Source organism: Orcinus orca, chromosome 6 (genome assembly GCF_937001465.1).
Source record: "Orcinus orca chromosome 6, mOrcOrc1.1, whole genome shotgun sequence".
NCBI classification, from domain to species: Eukaryota; Metazoa; Chordata; class Mammalia; order Artiodactyla; family Delphinidae; genus Orcinus; species Orcinus orca.
In genome coordinates this window covers 108,615,762-108,634,457 of record NC_064564.1, presented here as the reverse complement: position 1 = coordinate 108,634,457, position 18,696 = coordinate 108,615,762, and the positions used below count along the sequence as shown (strand labels likewise).

General features: G+C 35.2%; 1 protein-coding gene across 3 annotated transcripts in view; it reads left to right on the top strand.

Annotated features, from left to right (window-relative positions):
* The window catches only part of RC3H2 (ring finger and CCCH-type domains 2), a 59,641-nt gene that overhangs the window by 1,961 nt on the left and 38,984 nt on the right, over window positions 1-18,696 (top strand). For all 3 annotated transcript variants that reach the window (XM_049711432.1, XM_012532878.3, XM_033427246.2), the window contains exons 2-5: window positions 5,845-6,142; window positions 8,674-8,791; window positions 11,394-11,627; window positions 17,947-18,122. In XM_049711432.1, coding sequence (XP_049567389.1) covers window positions 5,912-6,142; window positions 8,674-8,791; window positions 11,394-11,627; window positions 17,947-18,122 — 759 coding nt within the window. In that variant the 5' untranslated portion in view covers window positions 5,845-5,911. The remainder of the gene's footprint in view (window positions 1-5,844; window positions 6,143-8,673; window positions 8,792-11,393; window positions 11,628-17,946; window positions 18,123-18,696) is intronic.

Here is an 18,696-nt window from a genome sequence, read left to right as displayed (position 1 = left end):
TCCACATTGTATGCAATATCAAATAATGATAAATAAACTTACAATAAGATCTTATTATAATAAGTACTTGTTTATTGTTTTGGTTGGACTGGGTTGAAGTTTCATTTTCTATTGATGCAAAAAGGAAGCATGTAGTAAAATAAAGCCAGCTGAAAATTTAAAATAATGTTTTGCACCTAGTCTCATAAATGTTAAGTTACATCTTTATGATCTTCAGGCTTTTTAGTTTTATGAAAACCTTCCTAAGTGTAGATGTAACTTTAACCTCAAATTCTTAATAAAAATTAGTTTTGAGTATTACTTTATAATTTTAAGTACTCTAGAGTTGCACAGTCCAACACTAGCCGCTAGCCACATGTGGCAGTTGAGCACTTGAAATGCGGCTGGTGTGAATTGAGATGTGCTATAAGTGTAAAATACACACCAGATTTCAAGACTTAGTCCAAAAAAAAAAGAATTAAAAATATAATTTTTTATATTGATCACATGTTGAAATGATATTTTGGATAAATTGGGTTAAATAAATTATTATTAAAATTAATTTCACCTGTTTTTCCTTTTTTTAATGTGACTCCTAGATATTTTATTTTTTCTTTATTTTTTTTAATAGATCTTTATTGGAGTATGATTGCTTCACAATACTGGTTAGTTTCTGTTGTACACCACAGTGAATCAGCCATATGCATGCATATGTCCCCATATCCCCTCCCTCTTGAGCTTCCCTCCCAACTACTAGATATTTTAAATTACTTGTAGCTCACATTATATTTCTGCTGGACAGTGCAGTTCTAGAGTACTGCTCTTCCAAGAAATAAATTATCTGAATAGAAGTAGATGCATGAAAACCAAAAATTTCCTGCCAGAATGTCTTCTTATAATCAGAATAACCAAAAGGCTAAAGACTTTGATAATATGAAGGGTAAATTTATCCAGTGGCCATTATTTGATAGGCAGAAGTGAGTAATTAAGTTCTATCTCAAAAAAAGTATTTTTCAGGTAGTCATCACTAAAGTAGCAAAACTTTATTGGTTATATTAGTTAAAATAGAAAATTATCCCATTACTGTTCTAATAGAAGACATTGAAAGTTAAATCTCATTAAAAAACTGAGTTCAACCCCATAGTGGATTTTAGAAGTAAAACTTGGGTCATATATCTTTCATAACATATACTGAAGCACGTATAATAGTCTTTTGTTTTTGCGGTACGCGGGCCTCTCTCACTGTCGTGGCCTCTCCCGTTGCGGAGCACAGGCTCCGGACGCGCAGGCTCAGCGGCCATGGCTCACGGGCCCAGCCACTCTGCGGCATGTGGGATCTTCCCAGACCGGGGCACGAACCCGTGTCCTCTGCATCGGCAGGCGAACTCCCAACCACTGCGCCACCAGGGAAGCCCAATAGTCTTTAACATTGTAATTTAGTTCCTTTTTTCCAGTCCTTTTCATAAGTTTGAATACTGAGTTTTAGAACTTACAGATTATTTTCATTGGTTTTGTTTGTTAGTTTTATAGGTTAAGGTCTAAATTGTACCTATGATGCTTTAAATATAATTTTTAAAGTCCAAAACTAATTATTTTTAAGGTTTCTGAATTGAGAAGTACTGTTACAGTCCATTTCAGTAGCTTAAGTTTCTCACATGGGTGAACTAAAATGAAAACAATGTTTTAATTAACAGACCTGAGCCCTAATGTTTACATCTGTATAAAGAGAATTGTGAAATACTGTATTTTTTTATTATACAGTAGTGAATGGGGCATAAACCTTACTCTGACATTTTAAAATCATGTTTCATAGTCCTGAACTGAGTGCATAATATCATGGTGGACTAAGAAAATGAAAGTACTTAGGTGATAAGCAGTTTGCCTTTAATAAAGCAATTTCTAATTTGCATCATGTAAGAGGTGTCTATTACTCTTCCTGTTTTATGAGTTAGTACGCATTACAAGGAACTTACAGCCTGAAAAATTACTTGAGTAAAAATCTGTTTAAGATCTCCTCTCTAATATAGTATTTCTCACTCCTATGCTTTATCTTGTTGTTCTTCAATTTTAGTAACTAGTAAATAAAATGACTTAATACAAATAATTTAATTTGAATGTTTTTCTTAAGTAGTCCCTTTATATATCTAGAGGTATGGGCTTTTTAAGCCATTTTATCTCAGTTTGAGATGTTTTGGGAGTATCTTTAGGATGGATACTTACTTTACTGTTAAATATAAATGTTATTAGCAATTTAGAACTTTCATAGTTTCAAGTAAGTTACTATGGCATGTATTAGTATAAACCTGCGAGTTCCACACATCAATATATATTATTAGCTTGCTATGGGTCATTTAGATGCTTTTAAAAAAATAAATTATAGAGACAGTAGGCTATCATTTTTGATAATTATAAAAATATTTTCTAGGTAAACATTTACAGAGTGCCTTTGAAAGGAATGAAAGGTCAGTTTTGTCATCACTAATTAAACCTTTCGGTGTTTCAGACAAAATTTTATTTTGTCTTTATCATAATTGAGGAATCTAGAATTTATCAACAGTGGTACTGAGGAAAAACATTTTAAAAAGTCAAACCGTTTCTGGTATCTTACCAGGAAAGTTCAGTTTGTAATTTTCCTTTCAGAAAGTTAGAATCTGACACATAGCAGAAGGAGAATTTGGCAAATATTTTTTTCTTTCAAAGGTATTTATTTGATTTCTGCTAGAAGTTAAATGTCTCAGCATTAATTATATTAAAACATCTGCTGTTCTTAGACCTAGAAACACATATGAGATATTAAAACTATCAAATGTATTCCTGAATAATTTGAAACACTTCAAAACTAGTAGGCGAAAATATGAAAGGCAGCATTTTTATGTTTGGTTCAAACTGAAAGGGCTTTTCTCCCCCCACTGATTAACTTTAACGTAAAGCATTTCAGGATGATCTTGGAAAACTAAGTAAGGAAAGAGTATTTGCTACTAGTTTCCTATTACCCAGTGGCCCATGGTATCCTAACCCACAGAATTAGCATTTCCAAACAGGTGGCCATGAAGAAAAAAATAGATGCAGTGTCTTGTTTTGATAAATATTTTATCAGTTCAAGTTATTAACTAAATTAGGGCTCTCAGCACTAGATTTAACATGAAATTCATCCTTCCTTAAAGGTCTTTTCCTTGTATAATTCGGCAGCCTAGAAGACTAAACATTAAAAATGTTGAATAGTTTCAAGGAGTGATGTGTTCACCTGCTCAGTGCTCATCTCTGAAGTTCGAAGCAGACTTTTTAAGATTGATGGCATTGACAGATGCGGAAATGTGAAAGTGAAATGTGTAAAATAAAGTAAACATAGTTTGCAAGATTTGGGTAGTTTATAAATAAAGATATTAGATACTTTGCATCAGAGCTGTTTGAGGAAAAGTTTGTGTAGGTGCTTTTTACACAACAAGTTCTGTAATTCATTTTTACCAAGGTATTTTTTAAAACCTTAGTTTTTTTGAACATAAAAAGCACAATAAAGGCTAATAGAATTCCTCATTTGAGTGTGGGGTTATTTGAGAATCAGTTATACACTTTTCTGTCCTGAATCTGATTACATTTTTAAACATCTAATCTCTGTGGCACTAATATATTTGGATTGGTAAACGTTCTTATGAAATAAAGTATTGGCTGATAATTGCCCTAAATACCTAGATTTCTTGTTCACCAGAGAGCATCTGTCAGACTTATATAAGTTTTGAATTGGACGATGCAGAAAATTTGTGAAATGTAGAGTGTTCAAGTTCGGGATCTAAAGATTTTATTTTAATTTTTATATATATTTTTAAAATTATTTATGTATTTATTTTTGGCTGCGTTGGGTCTTCGTTGCTGTGCGCGGGCTTTTCTCTGGTTGCGGCGAGCGGGGGCTACTCTTCGTTGCGGTGCGTGGGCTTCTCATTGCGGAACACAGGCTATAAGGCACGCGGGCTTCAGTAGTTGTGGCAAGTGGGCTCTATCTAGAACGCAGGCTCAGTAGTTGTGGCACACGGGCTTAGTTGCTCCGCAGCATGTGGGATCTTCCTGGACCAGGGCTCGAACCTGTGTCCCCTGTACTGGCAGGTGGATTCTTAACCACTGTGCCACCAAGGAAGTCCCAGGATCTAAAGATTTTAAATTAGAGGTTTTGATACTAAATATTTTATTAAAAATTATGGAATGTTTTAATCTTAGGAATAAGAAAAGAAAAATCAGTCATGTTTTTTCGTGTGCCTTTTAATCATATGCATATATAAAGATAGAAATTTAAACAGTTGACCCTTGAATAATGCTGGGGTTAATCCACATATAATTTATACTTGTCCATCTGCATCCATGGTTCCTCTGCATCTGTGGATTCAATCAGCCATACTCCGTAGTACTGTAGTATTTAGTACTGAGAAATATCTGTGTATCTACCAAATGTAAAATGGATGGCTAGTGGGAAGCAGCCGCATAGCACAGGGAGATTAGCACAGGGAGATCAGCTCTGTGCTTTGTGACCACCTATAGGGGTGGGATAGGGAGGGTGACGCAGGAGGGAAGAGATACGGGGATATATGTATATGTTATGTATATGTATATGTATAGCTGATTCACTTTGTTATAAAGCAGAAACTAACACACCATTGTAAAGCAATTATACTCCAATAAAGATGTTTAAAAAAAAAGCATTATTTAAAAAAAAAAGAAAATTATATGTGTATAAGTGGACCTGGGCAGTTCAAGCCTGCATTATTGAAGGGTCAACTGTATTTTGCTGTTTTTCTGTTTAGAGTTATTAGATAAGAATATTATTTTATTCTTCAACATCTTGCTCATTGGACCTGACAGTTTTTGGGTTATATATATATATATATATCTCACTGATATGTTTTGTCAAAAGTATTGTAGGGAATTACATTCAAGATTTGTATTTTCTTTTTTTTTTCTTTTACTTTGGCACTGTATTTTAAGGTTAGCATCATTCTTTCATTTATGGACAAATGGCTCTATCATTAACAGTCTTCTCTCATACTTTTTCAGTACCTTAGTTAGCCTCATAGTCAAGTCCTGACCAGAGATTTCCTCTTTTGTGAAACTGCCAAGGTGAACTATCCTTGACTGACTTGGTCATTCAGGTGGCAAAGCTGTTCCTTCACTCCTGACTCACCGTGATTTTGTTTGGATCAGTATTTCCAGAGTTCACTAACTCTTAGGTCATATCTTACTATGCTTGGGGGTAGTAGATATCCAAGGGAAACACTTTTTTTTTTTAAATTAGCAATCCAAAGTAATTTGTTTTTCTGAAAATGAAATTGTGGAAAGTTAATCTGTTTATTTGATGTGGTCATTAAGAAAAATACATGAAAGCTTTGATGCGCAACTGATATAAATATGTTTAGTCAGAAGGAGCACTATTAGGATATTGTTTCTGCACAAAAACTTTTCAGAAATTTAATTCAGCAAATAGATTTAAAGAAAAAGATGTTCAAAGCATATAGAATTATTCAGAATTGTTTTAGGTTTTGGGTCTCCCTGGTGGCACAGTGGTTGGGAATCCTCCTGCCAATGCAGGGGACACGGATTCGATCCCTGGTCCAGGAAGATCCCACATGCCGTGGAGGAACTAAGCCCGTGCGCCACAACTACTGAGCCCACGCCTAGAGCCCGGGCACTGCAGCAAGAGAAGCCACTGCAATGAGAAGCCCGCACGCAGCAATGAAGACCCAACACAGCCATAAATAAATAAATTTATTTTTTAAAAAAAAGTGTTTTAGGTTTTGAAGCTGTGATGGTTGACTTAAGCAGTTAACTCTTGAAAGGTGAATGATGAATATGTGGTTAATTCTTACTTTTGTCCATTTCCAGCTTACAAAACACTACCCAGCAAAATAATGATCTGCTAGACTGCTAACCCGAGCATCCAGCTTCCACAATGCCTGTGCAGGCAGCTCAATGGACAGAATTTCTGTCCTGTCCAATCTGCTATAATGAATTTGATGAGAATGTGCACAAACCCATCAGTTTAGGTTGTTCACACACTGTTTGCAAGACCTGCTTGAATAAACTTCACCGAAAAGCTTGTCCTTTTGATCAGACTGCCATCAACACAGACATTGATGTGCTTCCTGTCAACTTCGCACTTCTCCAGTTAGTTGGAGCCCAGGTAACCTTTCAGGATTTTACGTGTTTGATATAAGTAATAATTATAGAACTTTGTTCATTAAGGGGTACAAAGTATGTTTAGGGATATTTGAGACATAAAAAATACTCAGTATACCTGATTTTCATTATTGTATTCCGCAAATGATTTTCTTTAGATAATGTCATAAATCCTTATGCAAAACTGTAAATTGCATATAATTATATACTTTTTTGTATTCAGTGTTGTGGTCAAAAGTTATGATTTTTTTGTTTTGTTTTGTTTTTGTTTTTTTTGTTTGTTTTTTTGCGGTACGCGGGCCTCTCACTGCCGTGGCCTCTCCTGCCGTGGAGCACAGGCTCCGGACACGCAGGCCCAGCGCGCACGGCCCACGGGCCCAGCCGCTCCGCGGCACGCGGGATCCTCCCAGACTGGGGCACGAACCCGCATGCCCCGCATCGGCAGGCGGACTCCCAACCACCGCGCCACCAGGGAAGCCCCAAAAGTTATGTTTTTAAGTGATTTTGGTGGATAAGAAACATTTTTGTATAAGCATATGTAAATATTTAGTCATTAGGGTGCGTGAAAAGAAATGTAATCAAAGCTTTGGCCAGAAATCAACCATCTATAACCCTTAAGTGGAGGTTTTTTGGTTTTCTCTAAAACTTCACTTGACTTTTAGGATGATATTATAAATGAGAAAATAGGTCTGTATAGGTATATATACATATATAAGATGTATATGTAGAAAACCAATTTCTAGAGTGTCAGTAACAAATTCTGCAGTTTCTGCTTATGCTCATATGCTATAGAAATAGCATATCTTATTTATCATTTTACTGAATCAGCAAGACCCTAGATTTATCATAATTTTCATATAATGAGGGCCTATTTTGTGTTAGGTATGATAGTAAGCAGTCCACATCTATTATCACTAATTCTTGTCATAGTTCTTCTGGTAGTTATTATCCCCATTTTACAGGTGAGGAAGAAGATGAAATTCTGTACTTCATGTACTACATATTAAAGCAAGAAAGTAAGGATTTTTCTGATTAATCACTTCTTAGAAAATTCAGTGAATTAAAATACTCCATTCCTTTAGTGTCTTGATATTTGAGGTTTTCCTTTTAAAGCACATTTCTTTTCAGTGTTCATAATCCAGTTAGACACTCTGAAATCAAGATGCATCTATTTATCAATAGTGTGTCATAAATTAATTGGCAGTTTTTTCCTTAATGGTGCATAAAACAATGGTGCCTCTTGCAAACAGTGGCATCTTAGATTCAATAAAATACTGTAGATTATTTGTAATAATACTAGCTATCATTTAGCATCTGCTATAGGTCAGGTATTGTGTTTTTTCACTTATAAATGTTCTCTCAGTTGGTCCTTAAATTATCTTGCAGGTCTTTACAATATGACTTCTATTACCTTTTCTATTACCTTTTCAGCCTTATCTCCTGCTCTGTCCTCACTCTTTCTGCTTAAGCCACACTGGCTTCCTAACCAATTGTCAGATGTACCAAACTTGTTCCCACCTGAGGGCTTTTTCAGTGACTGTTATTTTGCCTAAGATACTCATTTTCTCTCCTCTTTCAAGTCTATATTCAAATGTCATGATTCCCAAGGAAGCCTATCCTGACCACCCCTGTTAAAATTGCAATCCCCCTCCAACACTCTCAAATCCCCCTTATCCTTGCTGTAGAATTTTTACTGACCACCTTCTATCATACTATGTATTTATTTTTTTAAAAAATTTATTGGCTGCTTCCTCTTTACTAGAATGTAAGCTACACAAGGGCAAGATATTTTGTCTGTTTTGCTCACTGATAGATGCCTACTGCCTGTAACTGCTTGGCACGTGGTAAGCACTCCATGAATATAAATATTTGTGAATTAAATTGAATTTTCATAATGGCACTGTGAAATAGGGATTTTCATCTTCATTTTGCAGATAGAGAAACCATCTTGAGCAGTACAAACTAGACTTGGAGCAGTTAAATAATTTACTCAAGATCATTTGTAGCAGTTGCAGAGCTGCCCAAGGTTTTACCCAAGTTTTGACCTTTCATTGAGAACAAGGGGGGACAGACCATAAACAATAAATATAATAAGTAAGTTATATAGGAAGCAGGTGCCAAGTGCTTAGGGGAAAAAAGTTCTTGCCTTTTTTTGCTACTTTTTATTTTGAAATACTTTTTTTAATTGCGAAAAACAGTACACAGAGAACCTGTTAACTTTTTGCAGCTTCCCCTAATGTTAACATTTTTCAAAGTTATAGCATAGTTATCATCCCTGAGGAATAACATTGATACATTGTACAATTAAGTACCTCCTTTTTTCCTCTCATTAATTCACCCAACCCATGCTATTAAGTATGATATCCTTGGTTCTTGGAAAGCAGATTGGCTAGGTGTTTGGCTTTAATTTCACTTAAACTACTTTGATTGTCTGTGTATTAGAAGTTTATACTCACCAAGATTATTATCAAATATAAAATTAACAATTGCATGAACTGGATGAATGTATTTCTTCAATTTTTCTTTGTTTTTTAGGTACCAGATCATCAATCAGTAAAGTTAAGTAATTTAGGTGAGAACAAACACTATGAGGTTGCAAAGAAATGTGTTGAGGATTTGGCACTCTACTTAAAACCACTAAGTGGAGGTAAAGGTAAGTTCATAAAAAAGTACTTTTATGGGTGAGTAGGACTTGGTAATACATTAATTTTGGAAGACTTGATGTTGATACCCTATTAAATAATTTTGAGTTTTGATAAATGAGTTTGCTTAAAGGGATCATGGAAATCTTTTTGATTGAGAACATTATACTATTTTCTAGAGATAATCAATATTGTTATTAATTTAAGAATTCATCAGACATACTACATATTGAGATTTATACAATGTTTATATTCACTGATTAAACTAATGGTGCTATAGCAGAATATTAGTTTTAATGAATCCTACTAAGACAATTTCATGTATTCATTCAGTCATTTATTAAATTTTATGGAGCACTTACAGTTAACTTACATAACTTACAGGTTAGGGTCTTCATGGAGCCCACAGTCTATTGGGGAGATAGGCATATAAGCTCAGTAAGTTAAGTGCTGAGACAGAAATGGAATTCTCTTCTGTAGGTAGGTAGCAGGTCATAGATGTAATAAAAAGTTGTTGAGTGAGTGAATTAATCAAGTATTTATTTTGTATCTGCTCTGTGCTTTCCACTGTTGGATATTTTGGACACTGGCTTCCTTGAGAAACTTATCCTATCTACCTCATTCATTCATTGAACAGATACTTAAAGAGCATGTCCTAAGTACCAGGCACTATGTTATAAATGATAATTGCTGTGGAAAGAAAACAGTATAGTTAAATGGATCAGAAATGTCAGAGTGAGGGGAAAAGGGTGAGTTGCAGTTTTAAACAAGGTGATTAGTGTAGACCTTGTTAAGATGGTAGCTTTCGAACTTGAGATGAAACAAGTGAGGTAGTTAACCATGTAGGTTACTGGGAAAAGACTTCAAGGCAGAAGAAATAACAAAGTCCCCAAGGCATGCATAGTGTCTTCAAAGAACAAAAACAGGATAATGTACGGAGAATGTACCTGGAGTAGGGTGAGTGAGGGGGAGAGCAGTATGAGGTAATGAAAAGGAATGGTGAGGCCAGATGTTGTACAGACTTACAGGCCATTTTAAAGACTTGAGCTTTTACTCTTAGGGAAATTGGGGAGTTACTCTAGGATTTTGAGCCAGAGGAATGACATGATATGACTAATGGTAAAAGGGTCACACTAGCTGCTCTGTTGAGAATTCAGTGTAGAAGGACAAAGGGAGAACCAGGGTATTGGCTGACGGGACAAGGTTAGTGGAAGTGCAGCTAGTGAGAAGTGGACAGTCTGGATGTTTTTTGAAGGTAGAATCAAGAGAATTTCCTAAATTATTGGATGTGGGTATGAAAGAAAGAGCAGGGTCAAGTATGACTCCTGAGTTTTGGGGTCTGAGCACCTGGAAAGAGAAGTTACCATCAATTTACACAAGGAATACTGCAGGGACATTAGGTTTAGATAGGAAGATCAGGAGTTCAGTTTTGGTCATGTTGAATTTGAGATGTCAAATCTTCACTTGGATGCTGTTAGGTAACCAGTGGATATATGTTAAGGAATGAGGTATGAGTTGTAATTTTGGGAGTCATTGACATACAGGTAGTATTTAAAGCAATAAGACTGGATGAGATCACCTAAGTAGTGAGTATAGATAGAGAAGAAAACAAAAACTGGGTCCTAGGCTGTTTAACATTAGGAAGTCAAGAAGAAAAGATGAAATCAGCAAAGAAGACTGGAAAGGAAGAAGGAAGGAAGAAAATTAAGAGACAGAGGTGTTCTGGAAGCCAAGTAAAGAATGTTTTTAAAGGAGTTAAGAGTGATCTGTGTTGAGTGCTCTTGAAAGGTCAGATAAGATAAGGATTGAGAATTGACCATTGATTTAGCAAAGAGGAGGTAATTGTTGTTATGAGAAGAGCAGTTTTGGTCAAGAGATAGTGGCAAAAACTTGATTGAAGTAGGTTTTAAAGATTTTGAAGCAAGGATTTGGAGATAGTGAATATAGACAACTCTAGAGGATTTGCTGCAAAACGGAGGAAAGAAATGGGGCAGAGCAGGTAGGGGAAAAGGGATGAATAAAAAGATTTATTAATTTTTTAAGATGTATGAAATAACAGCATGCTTGTTCTTACTGTATGTTGATGCAAATGATCAAGTAGGAAGGGAACAATTGATGATGTGGGAGAGAGGGAAGAATTGCTGGAGCAATATCTTTGAATCTGAAAAGGGAATAGGATCTAAGATTTTGTCATTAAACCATGTTCTAAATGTTTTATATACAAAACAACAACAAAAAAAGCCCCCAAAACTAGAGCTGTTGTTAATCATTACATTTAGATTTTTTCATTTATTTAGGTCTAAATTTATCTTCAATAGTTTTAGTGAAGATGAAGAATAGACTAAATAAACCCAAATTACTCTCTTTTGTGGGACACACGTAGCCTAGAGAATAGGATACCCAAATAAAATTCGAAGTAACTAAAAATTAGGCTGCAGTTACCACAGAGAACAGGGACAAAATAGTCATTGTTAAAAAATGAAAGTACCTTATGGGGACTGATTAGGAATTGTGGCTTAATAGTTAAATACTAGATATTTTCATTAAATAGATAATGAAATTTGACTTGTCTTTTTTGATTGAAAAAAACTGTAGTTTCCTTTTTTCCTAAAGGTGTAGCTAGTTTGAACCAGAGTGCACTGAGCCGTCCAATGCAAAGGAAACTGGTGACACTTGTAAACTGTCAACTGGTGGAGGAAGAAGGTCGTGTAAGAGCCATACGAGCAGCCCGTTCACTTGGAGAAAGAACTGTAACAGAACTAATATTACAGCACCAGAACCCTCAGCAATTGTCTGCCAACTTATGGGCTGCTGTCAGGGCTCGAGGATGCCAGTTTCTAGGGCCAGGTAAGATAGATCACTGTCTTGCCTTTCTTATTGGCTATCAGATCTAGAGGATGCCAATTTTTAGGAGTAGGTGAGAATACTCAGATTTATACTTACAAATATTGACATAATCAAAGATAAATTAGTTTTTATTAATCATAATTTATATGATAAACAGTGTGATAGTGTTTTAGAATGAATTTCTCATTTCTTTAAGAAAAGTGACACAGATCCAATTTTACAAATTAGAAAAGTGAGTTAGAGAGAGGCCTAATAATACACAGGTAGTAAGTAAAGAAAAGTAAACCTTTTTATGAAAGAAATTAAAAGTTCATGATTGTCTTTAAAATTGGGAAACAAATTATTAGAAAAAATAAGAATCATCAGGGGATGATTCCTTTATAGTTACCATCATCTACATTCTGTTTAAAAAATCTTTACCTGTACCCAGGTTATGAAATACTTTCCTTTGTTATCTTCTTAAAGCTTTATTGTTTTGCCTTTCTTATTTAGAACTATAGGCTAGGAAGAATTTGTTTTTGCAAAGGAAGCTTTTTTACTAAGTGGCATTGGGACCACTGGATAGACATGTGGAAAAAGATAAAATTGGATGTAATTTTTTTTCTTCTTCTATTTCTTTTTTTCATGGATGTATTTCTTTTTTAAATAATTTTCTATTTATTTATTTATTTATTCTTAGCTGCATTGCATCTTTGTTGCTACACGTGGGTTTTCTCTAGTTGCGGCGAGTGGGGGCTGCTCTTCGTTGTGGTGCGCGGGCTTCTCATTGCAGTGGCTTCTCGTTGCGGAGCATGGGCTCTAGGCACATGGGCCTCAGCAGTTGTGGTGCACGGGCTTAGTAGTTGTGGCACGCAGGCTCAGTAGTTGTGGTGCACGGGCTTAGTTGCACCGTGGCATGTGGGATCTTCCCGGACCAGGGCTTGAACCCATGTCCCCTGCATTGGCAGGCGGGTTCTTAACCACTGTGCCACCAGGGAAGTCCCCATGGATGTATTTCTTAATACTCCTTAGCTACATAAATCCAAGTAGGTTAGAAATACTTATGATTAAAAAATAAATTGTATAGGTAATAAAAACAAATACATGAGTGAATTCCTTTATAACCTAGGAGTAGGAAACACTGTTTTCTTTGGCTCCACATCCAGAAGTGATAACAGAAAAGATTGGTATTTGACTATATAATTTTTTAAATTGCATCGTAATAAAACATAAGAAAAATTAAAAAGAAACTTGGGGAAATATTTATATCACATACAGAGGGCTAATATAACTAATGTATAAGGTACTTGTAAAAACTCAGAAGAAAAATACCAACTACCCAATTAAAAAATTGACTAAAGGTGGAAACAGACAACTCAAGGGAAAAAGTAATGTAAATGGTCCTCAAACAGATAAAAATGTGCTCAGTCTTTCTCATATTAAGAGAAATATACATTAAAATTATAGTGAAATACCATTTCTCACCTATCAGATGGGCAGAATTCAGAAGTCTGACAACTTTTGTCTCTTGTCAAGGCTGTGGGAAAACAGGTGCTTTCATCCAGTAATAGTGGGAATGCAAAGTGGTGCAAACTTTAAAGAGAGGGATTTATCAATATCTAGCAAAATCACCTCTGCAGCTACCCTTTGGCCCAAAAGTGCTATTTCTAGGAATCTGTCCCATAAATATAGCAAAAAATGCAGAATGCATAAAGTTATAAAGCACTGTTTATAACAGTAAACAGCTGGAAGCAACCTGAATAGGAGACTGGCTTAGTAAACTGGTATATATCCTTCCAGTGGACTACCATGCATCTGTTGAAAGTAATGAGGAAAATGTATATATTCTTCTGGGTGTGATTTCTAGATACATTAAGTTAAAAAATAAAAGCAAGGTGCAGAATAGTGTACCTGTTACAGTAAAGCACACTTTTAAATAGGAAAAGGAGAGAGAGACAACCATTTTCTAATTATTTGTTTGTATTTTCCAAAGGAAGCAATGGTAGGAAAAATTTAAAAATAATAAGCATGTAGAGTAGGGAAGAACCAAGAGAAAGTAGATAGAGACAGAGGCTAGATCTCGCTCAGTGTACGTTGATTTCTAGTTTGTACCCATGTAAATGTTTTATGTAATCATAAAACAATTCTTAGTAAATATAAGTTTTAAAAATTTAAATAAAATGAATAAAACAAAAAAACACCTAAGAATGAAAAGCTAAAACATTCATAAGTTGGTAGCATATTCATCAGGAATGAACTATTTCAGGTGACTTTAGAACACAGTGTTTTTGATTTTTATATTCCTAGTGTGATATATAATAAATCCTAAATTGCATTCACTAATCATATTGTTTATAATTCTATTGGTATTGTTATTTTGAAACTATTATACAGACACACAGTAGGATAAAGCAAGTAGGTAATTATGTCAATGCCATCAGGAACCAAGGTTTTTGGCATTTAAAAAAAGAGAGATACTTTCTTAAAAAAAGAAAATATGAAATCAAAGAATTTATGTAAAAACCCTGCATTCTTAAATTTGAATTGGCAATATAAGTACAGACTCATTTATTTTTCTTTTTCTAGAAAATGACTGTTTCCTAGCTCTGTCTACTTAAAAGGCTTGGAAGCAATGAATAGCCATAGCACCCAAAGTGTGGCCTTTAATAAATGCCATTTCCTACTAAAAAGAAGCAGGGCTCTTTTAATAAATTTCTTATCCCAGTTCTAGGGTAGAAAAGTACAAGATGAACCTGGGAAGTCTTGTGCTAGAAAGCAAAAAAGCTATTAAAGACCATCAGAATCTTGTCAAAAGGACAGAATCTGAAAAGGCTCCCACTGGACAAAAGTGGGACAATCTGAACCTCCAAATGAATAATGACTATAATGGATTGAACACATAAAATGTGTGAAAATCGATGATCTTGTAATGATAGTACAGAAAAAATAAATTGGTTATCTTTGGCAGTTGCTAGAGCACCAACACATTATGCTAAAAATTGGAAAAGGAGTAGAAAAACATCAAGCATGCTTTTTCTGACTTTCCTTTTCAAATTGCTTTCAAGGACAGTTTCTCAGGGTTTTGAGGGTAGGTTTCTCTTTTAGCAAAATTCCAGCTAATAAATTTAGAAAAACAATGTTAAGGTTAGAAAAATCACATAAAATGAATTAATGGGTCTAGGCAAGGATTATTATTGGCTGTTAAAACCAGTAGATGAAAGGTTAATAAATGAAAAAGGCCCAAACCCACTGATCAATTTTAACATTACTAAAACTGAGACATCTCGGTCTTAAGTATCTCCTGATGTGATACATAGAATAAGGTGTATGCTTGCCTCCCCCCCCAAAAAAAACCCAAAAGCTAAAAACTCATTCTGAATCTAATAAAGTCTCTAGTTTACATGAAATAAGGAGGATAAAGGAACATCACAAATACAAAATTAGCCAAATCGAGAATGTGGGGGTATTGTTTAGAAAAATGATTGTTTCTGCAACAAATTATTTTCTTTTAAACAGGTGGGTGGGAGAGTGGGGGAGAGCTAGTATAGGTTTTTTTTTTTAAAGCTTGAAGACATACAAACCAAAAGCAATATATGGACTTTATTTGGATACTTACTCAAAGAAACCAACTATAAGAAGAAATTTTGAGACAGTGGGAGAAAATTCAACCTGAACTGGGTATTAGATGATATTAAGGAAATATATTACTCTTTTTAGATATGATAATGGCGTTATGTTAATTTAAAGTTCTTACGTGTTAGAAATACATAATGAATTATTTAAGGATGAAGTACTATGTTATCTTGGATTTGCTTCAAACCACTCCAGCCAAAACAAACTAGAAAAGTGGGTAATGAGTAGATGAAACCTTAGTGTCAGTCGCTGTATTATGGGTACATGTTATCCCTACTTCTGTATATGTTTAAAATTTTCCATAATACAAAGTTAAATTGAAAAATAATTTTTTAAATCCATATTTATATATAATTTAAGAATGCTCACCTGTGGATATTTCCTCATGTTTATTTACCTTACCTAAGAAGCACTAGACTAGGTATCAAATATTCTTTGTTCTATAACTCGACAACAAAAAGATAAACAACACAATTTAAATTTAGGGGCTTCCCTGGTGGCGCAGTGGTTGAGAGTCTGCCTGCTGATGCAGGGGACACGGGTTCGTGCCCCGGTCCGGGAAGATCCCACATGCTGCGGAGCAGCTGGGCCCGTGAGCCATGGCCGCTGAGCCTGCGCGTCTGGAGCATGTGCTCCGCGACAGGAGAGGCCACAACAGTGAGAGGCCCGCGTACCACAAAAAAAAAAAAAAAAGGGCCAAGAACCTAAATAAACATTTCTCCATAGAAGATACATAGATGGCCAAGAAGTACATGAAAAGATGCTCAGTGTCATTGGTCATTAAGGAAATGCAAATCGGAATCACAATGAGATACCATACCCACTAGGTTGACCATAATTTAAAAAGTGGAAAATAAAAAGTGTTGGCAAGGATGTTAGAGAACTTGGGAATGTAAAATGATGCAGGCTCCATGGAAAAACAATTTGGCGGTTCCTCAAAAAGTTAAATGTAGAATTACCGTATGACCCAGCAGTTCCACTCCTAGGTGTATACCCAAAGGAACTGAAAACAGGTATTCAAACTAATACTTGTACTCGAATGTTTATAGCGGCATTATGCACAATAGTCAAAAGGTAGAAGCAATCTGGATGTCCATCAATCCTGATGAATGGATGAACAAAATGTGGTATGTTTATAAATAGAATATTATTCAGCCATTTAAAGGATTGAGAAACCGATACATGCTACAATGTGGATGAATTTTGAAAATGTTATTTTAAGTGAAAGAAGACAGACAGAAGGTCACAATATTCTGATTCCATTTATATGAAGCATCAGCAAAGGTCAATCCATAGAACCAGACATCAAGCTAGTGGTTCCCAGAGACGGGGGTGGGGGTGGGGGTGCGGTCAGGGGTATGGGGTGTGACTGATTAACGGCTATAGAGTTCCTTTCAGGTGATGAAAATGTCTTAGAGCTAGATAGAGTTGATGGTTGTACAACATTTTGAATTGTATACTTTAAAATGGTTAATTTTAGTGACGTAAATTTTACCTCAACTTTTAAAAAAGTCCTTGGTTCTAATTATAATTTTGTTGCTAACTAGTTGTGAAACTTGGCCTAGTCACTTAACTTTTCTGGGCCTCGATGTCTTACTTGGGAAGAGAGGGGTTTGATTTTTAATCTAGATTCTAGATCTTTCAGTTCCATTGTTTTCATTGAGAGTCAATGTATTTTTAACTTTTTAATTATAAATAATTTCAAATTTACCAAAAAGTTGCAAGAATAACGCAGAGAATTCCTATATACTCTTTATCCATATTCACTAGTTTTTAATATTTTGCTATATTTGTTATATAATTCACTCTCTTCTGAGCCATTGAGAGTAGGTTGCATATTTCATGCGCCTTTACCCCTTGCACTTAAGTATGTGTCCTGCGTAAAAACAGTACATTCATCAAATTCAGAAAACTTAACATTTGTACAATGCTGCAGTCTATAGTTCATACTCCAATTTTGTTGGTTATTCCAAAAATGCCTTTTATGGCATTTATTTTCTTTCATTTTATGATTGAGTCTAAGATCATGTATTGTATTTATTTGTCATGTCTCTTTTTAGTCTTCTTTAACATAGTACCATTCCTCAGCCTTTCTTTGTCTAATGTTGGTATTCGTGAAGAATACAGGCAGTTATTTTTACAGAATATTCCTTAATTTGGGTTTTTCTCATGCTCCTTCATGATTAGATTCAGATTATACTCTACCTCCCTGGCTGGAAAACAACATAAATGGATGCCTTCTTTAGGTATTGCATCCAGGGGCTAATATCACTTTTAAATTATATACAAAATAATTCTGACAGGCAAAGCAACAGTCTCATGCATTAAAAAATTACCATTTATCTTAAGACTACTATGTGTTCTCTACATGTTATTTAACTGTCATAGTAGCTCTGTGAGTTTTAAAAATGAGGGCTTTTTTTCACTTTATCATTATCTAGTTGACTACTAAATACCTACAGAAGATATATTTTGTTTAAGTTCTGTTGACTTGTGTTCTATTTGGTTGTTTAGTAGGACGCATGTTTTCTTTTGCTTGATTTCTTTTTAAGTAAACTGTATTTGCACACGTGTGATGGCCTGTTTTTCTGCTGAGTATTTACAGGCTTCAGATAATGAACCACCATAAACTAATACCCAAAGTAGTCTGACAGGCATGATCTGCAGGTCTCCTCATTTATCATGAACTCATGTTCTTTACTTCTAGCTATGCAAGAAGAGGCCTTGAAGCTGGTGTTGCTGGCATTAGAAGATGGTTCTGCTCTCTCAAGGAAAGTTCTGGTACTTTTTGTTGTGCAAAGACTAGAACCAAGATTTCCTCAGGCATCAAAAACAAGTATTGGTCATGTTGTGCAACTACTGTATCGAGCTTCTTGTTTTAAGGTAAGTAGCAAGCAACCATCTAAACATTACATGCCTGGGTGTGAGATACCTGGAATGGGTGTTACCTGGTCTAGAGGCCCCAGAAATACAGAATGCTTACAAGAGTTAAAAGGAAGCTTTGCTTTCTGCATTTATTGCATCTGTGATACTGCATATGTGTGATACTACTATGTGTGGGTGTAAGAACACATACGTGAAGGTGTCAGTAACACTGTGAGGAAAATACTTTGGTAAACTTGGCTCTTGGAATAGTAAAAGTGAACTAAAGAAGCCTACTTCATTAATGTTTACCATCTTAAAAGGGAGTCAGGAAGCATACTGAAAACTTCATAACAGTAGGTAATGTTTTAACTTACCTATTAATTATTTTTATCTCTTTCTCTGTGGTGATTAGATTAAAGCCTTTAATCTGAAGATGGCCCGTATGTTGTCTTATGGATGACAAGAGAGTGAAAAGTTGAGGATACTGACCCACTCTGCATTTAGATGGTAGGGTTTTTGGCAGAGAGGATAGGGATGAACCCTAAGTTATTTAGAAATGTAGTTTCATTGTCATATAGGCTTATGGGTGATG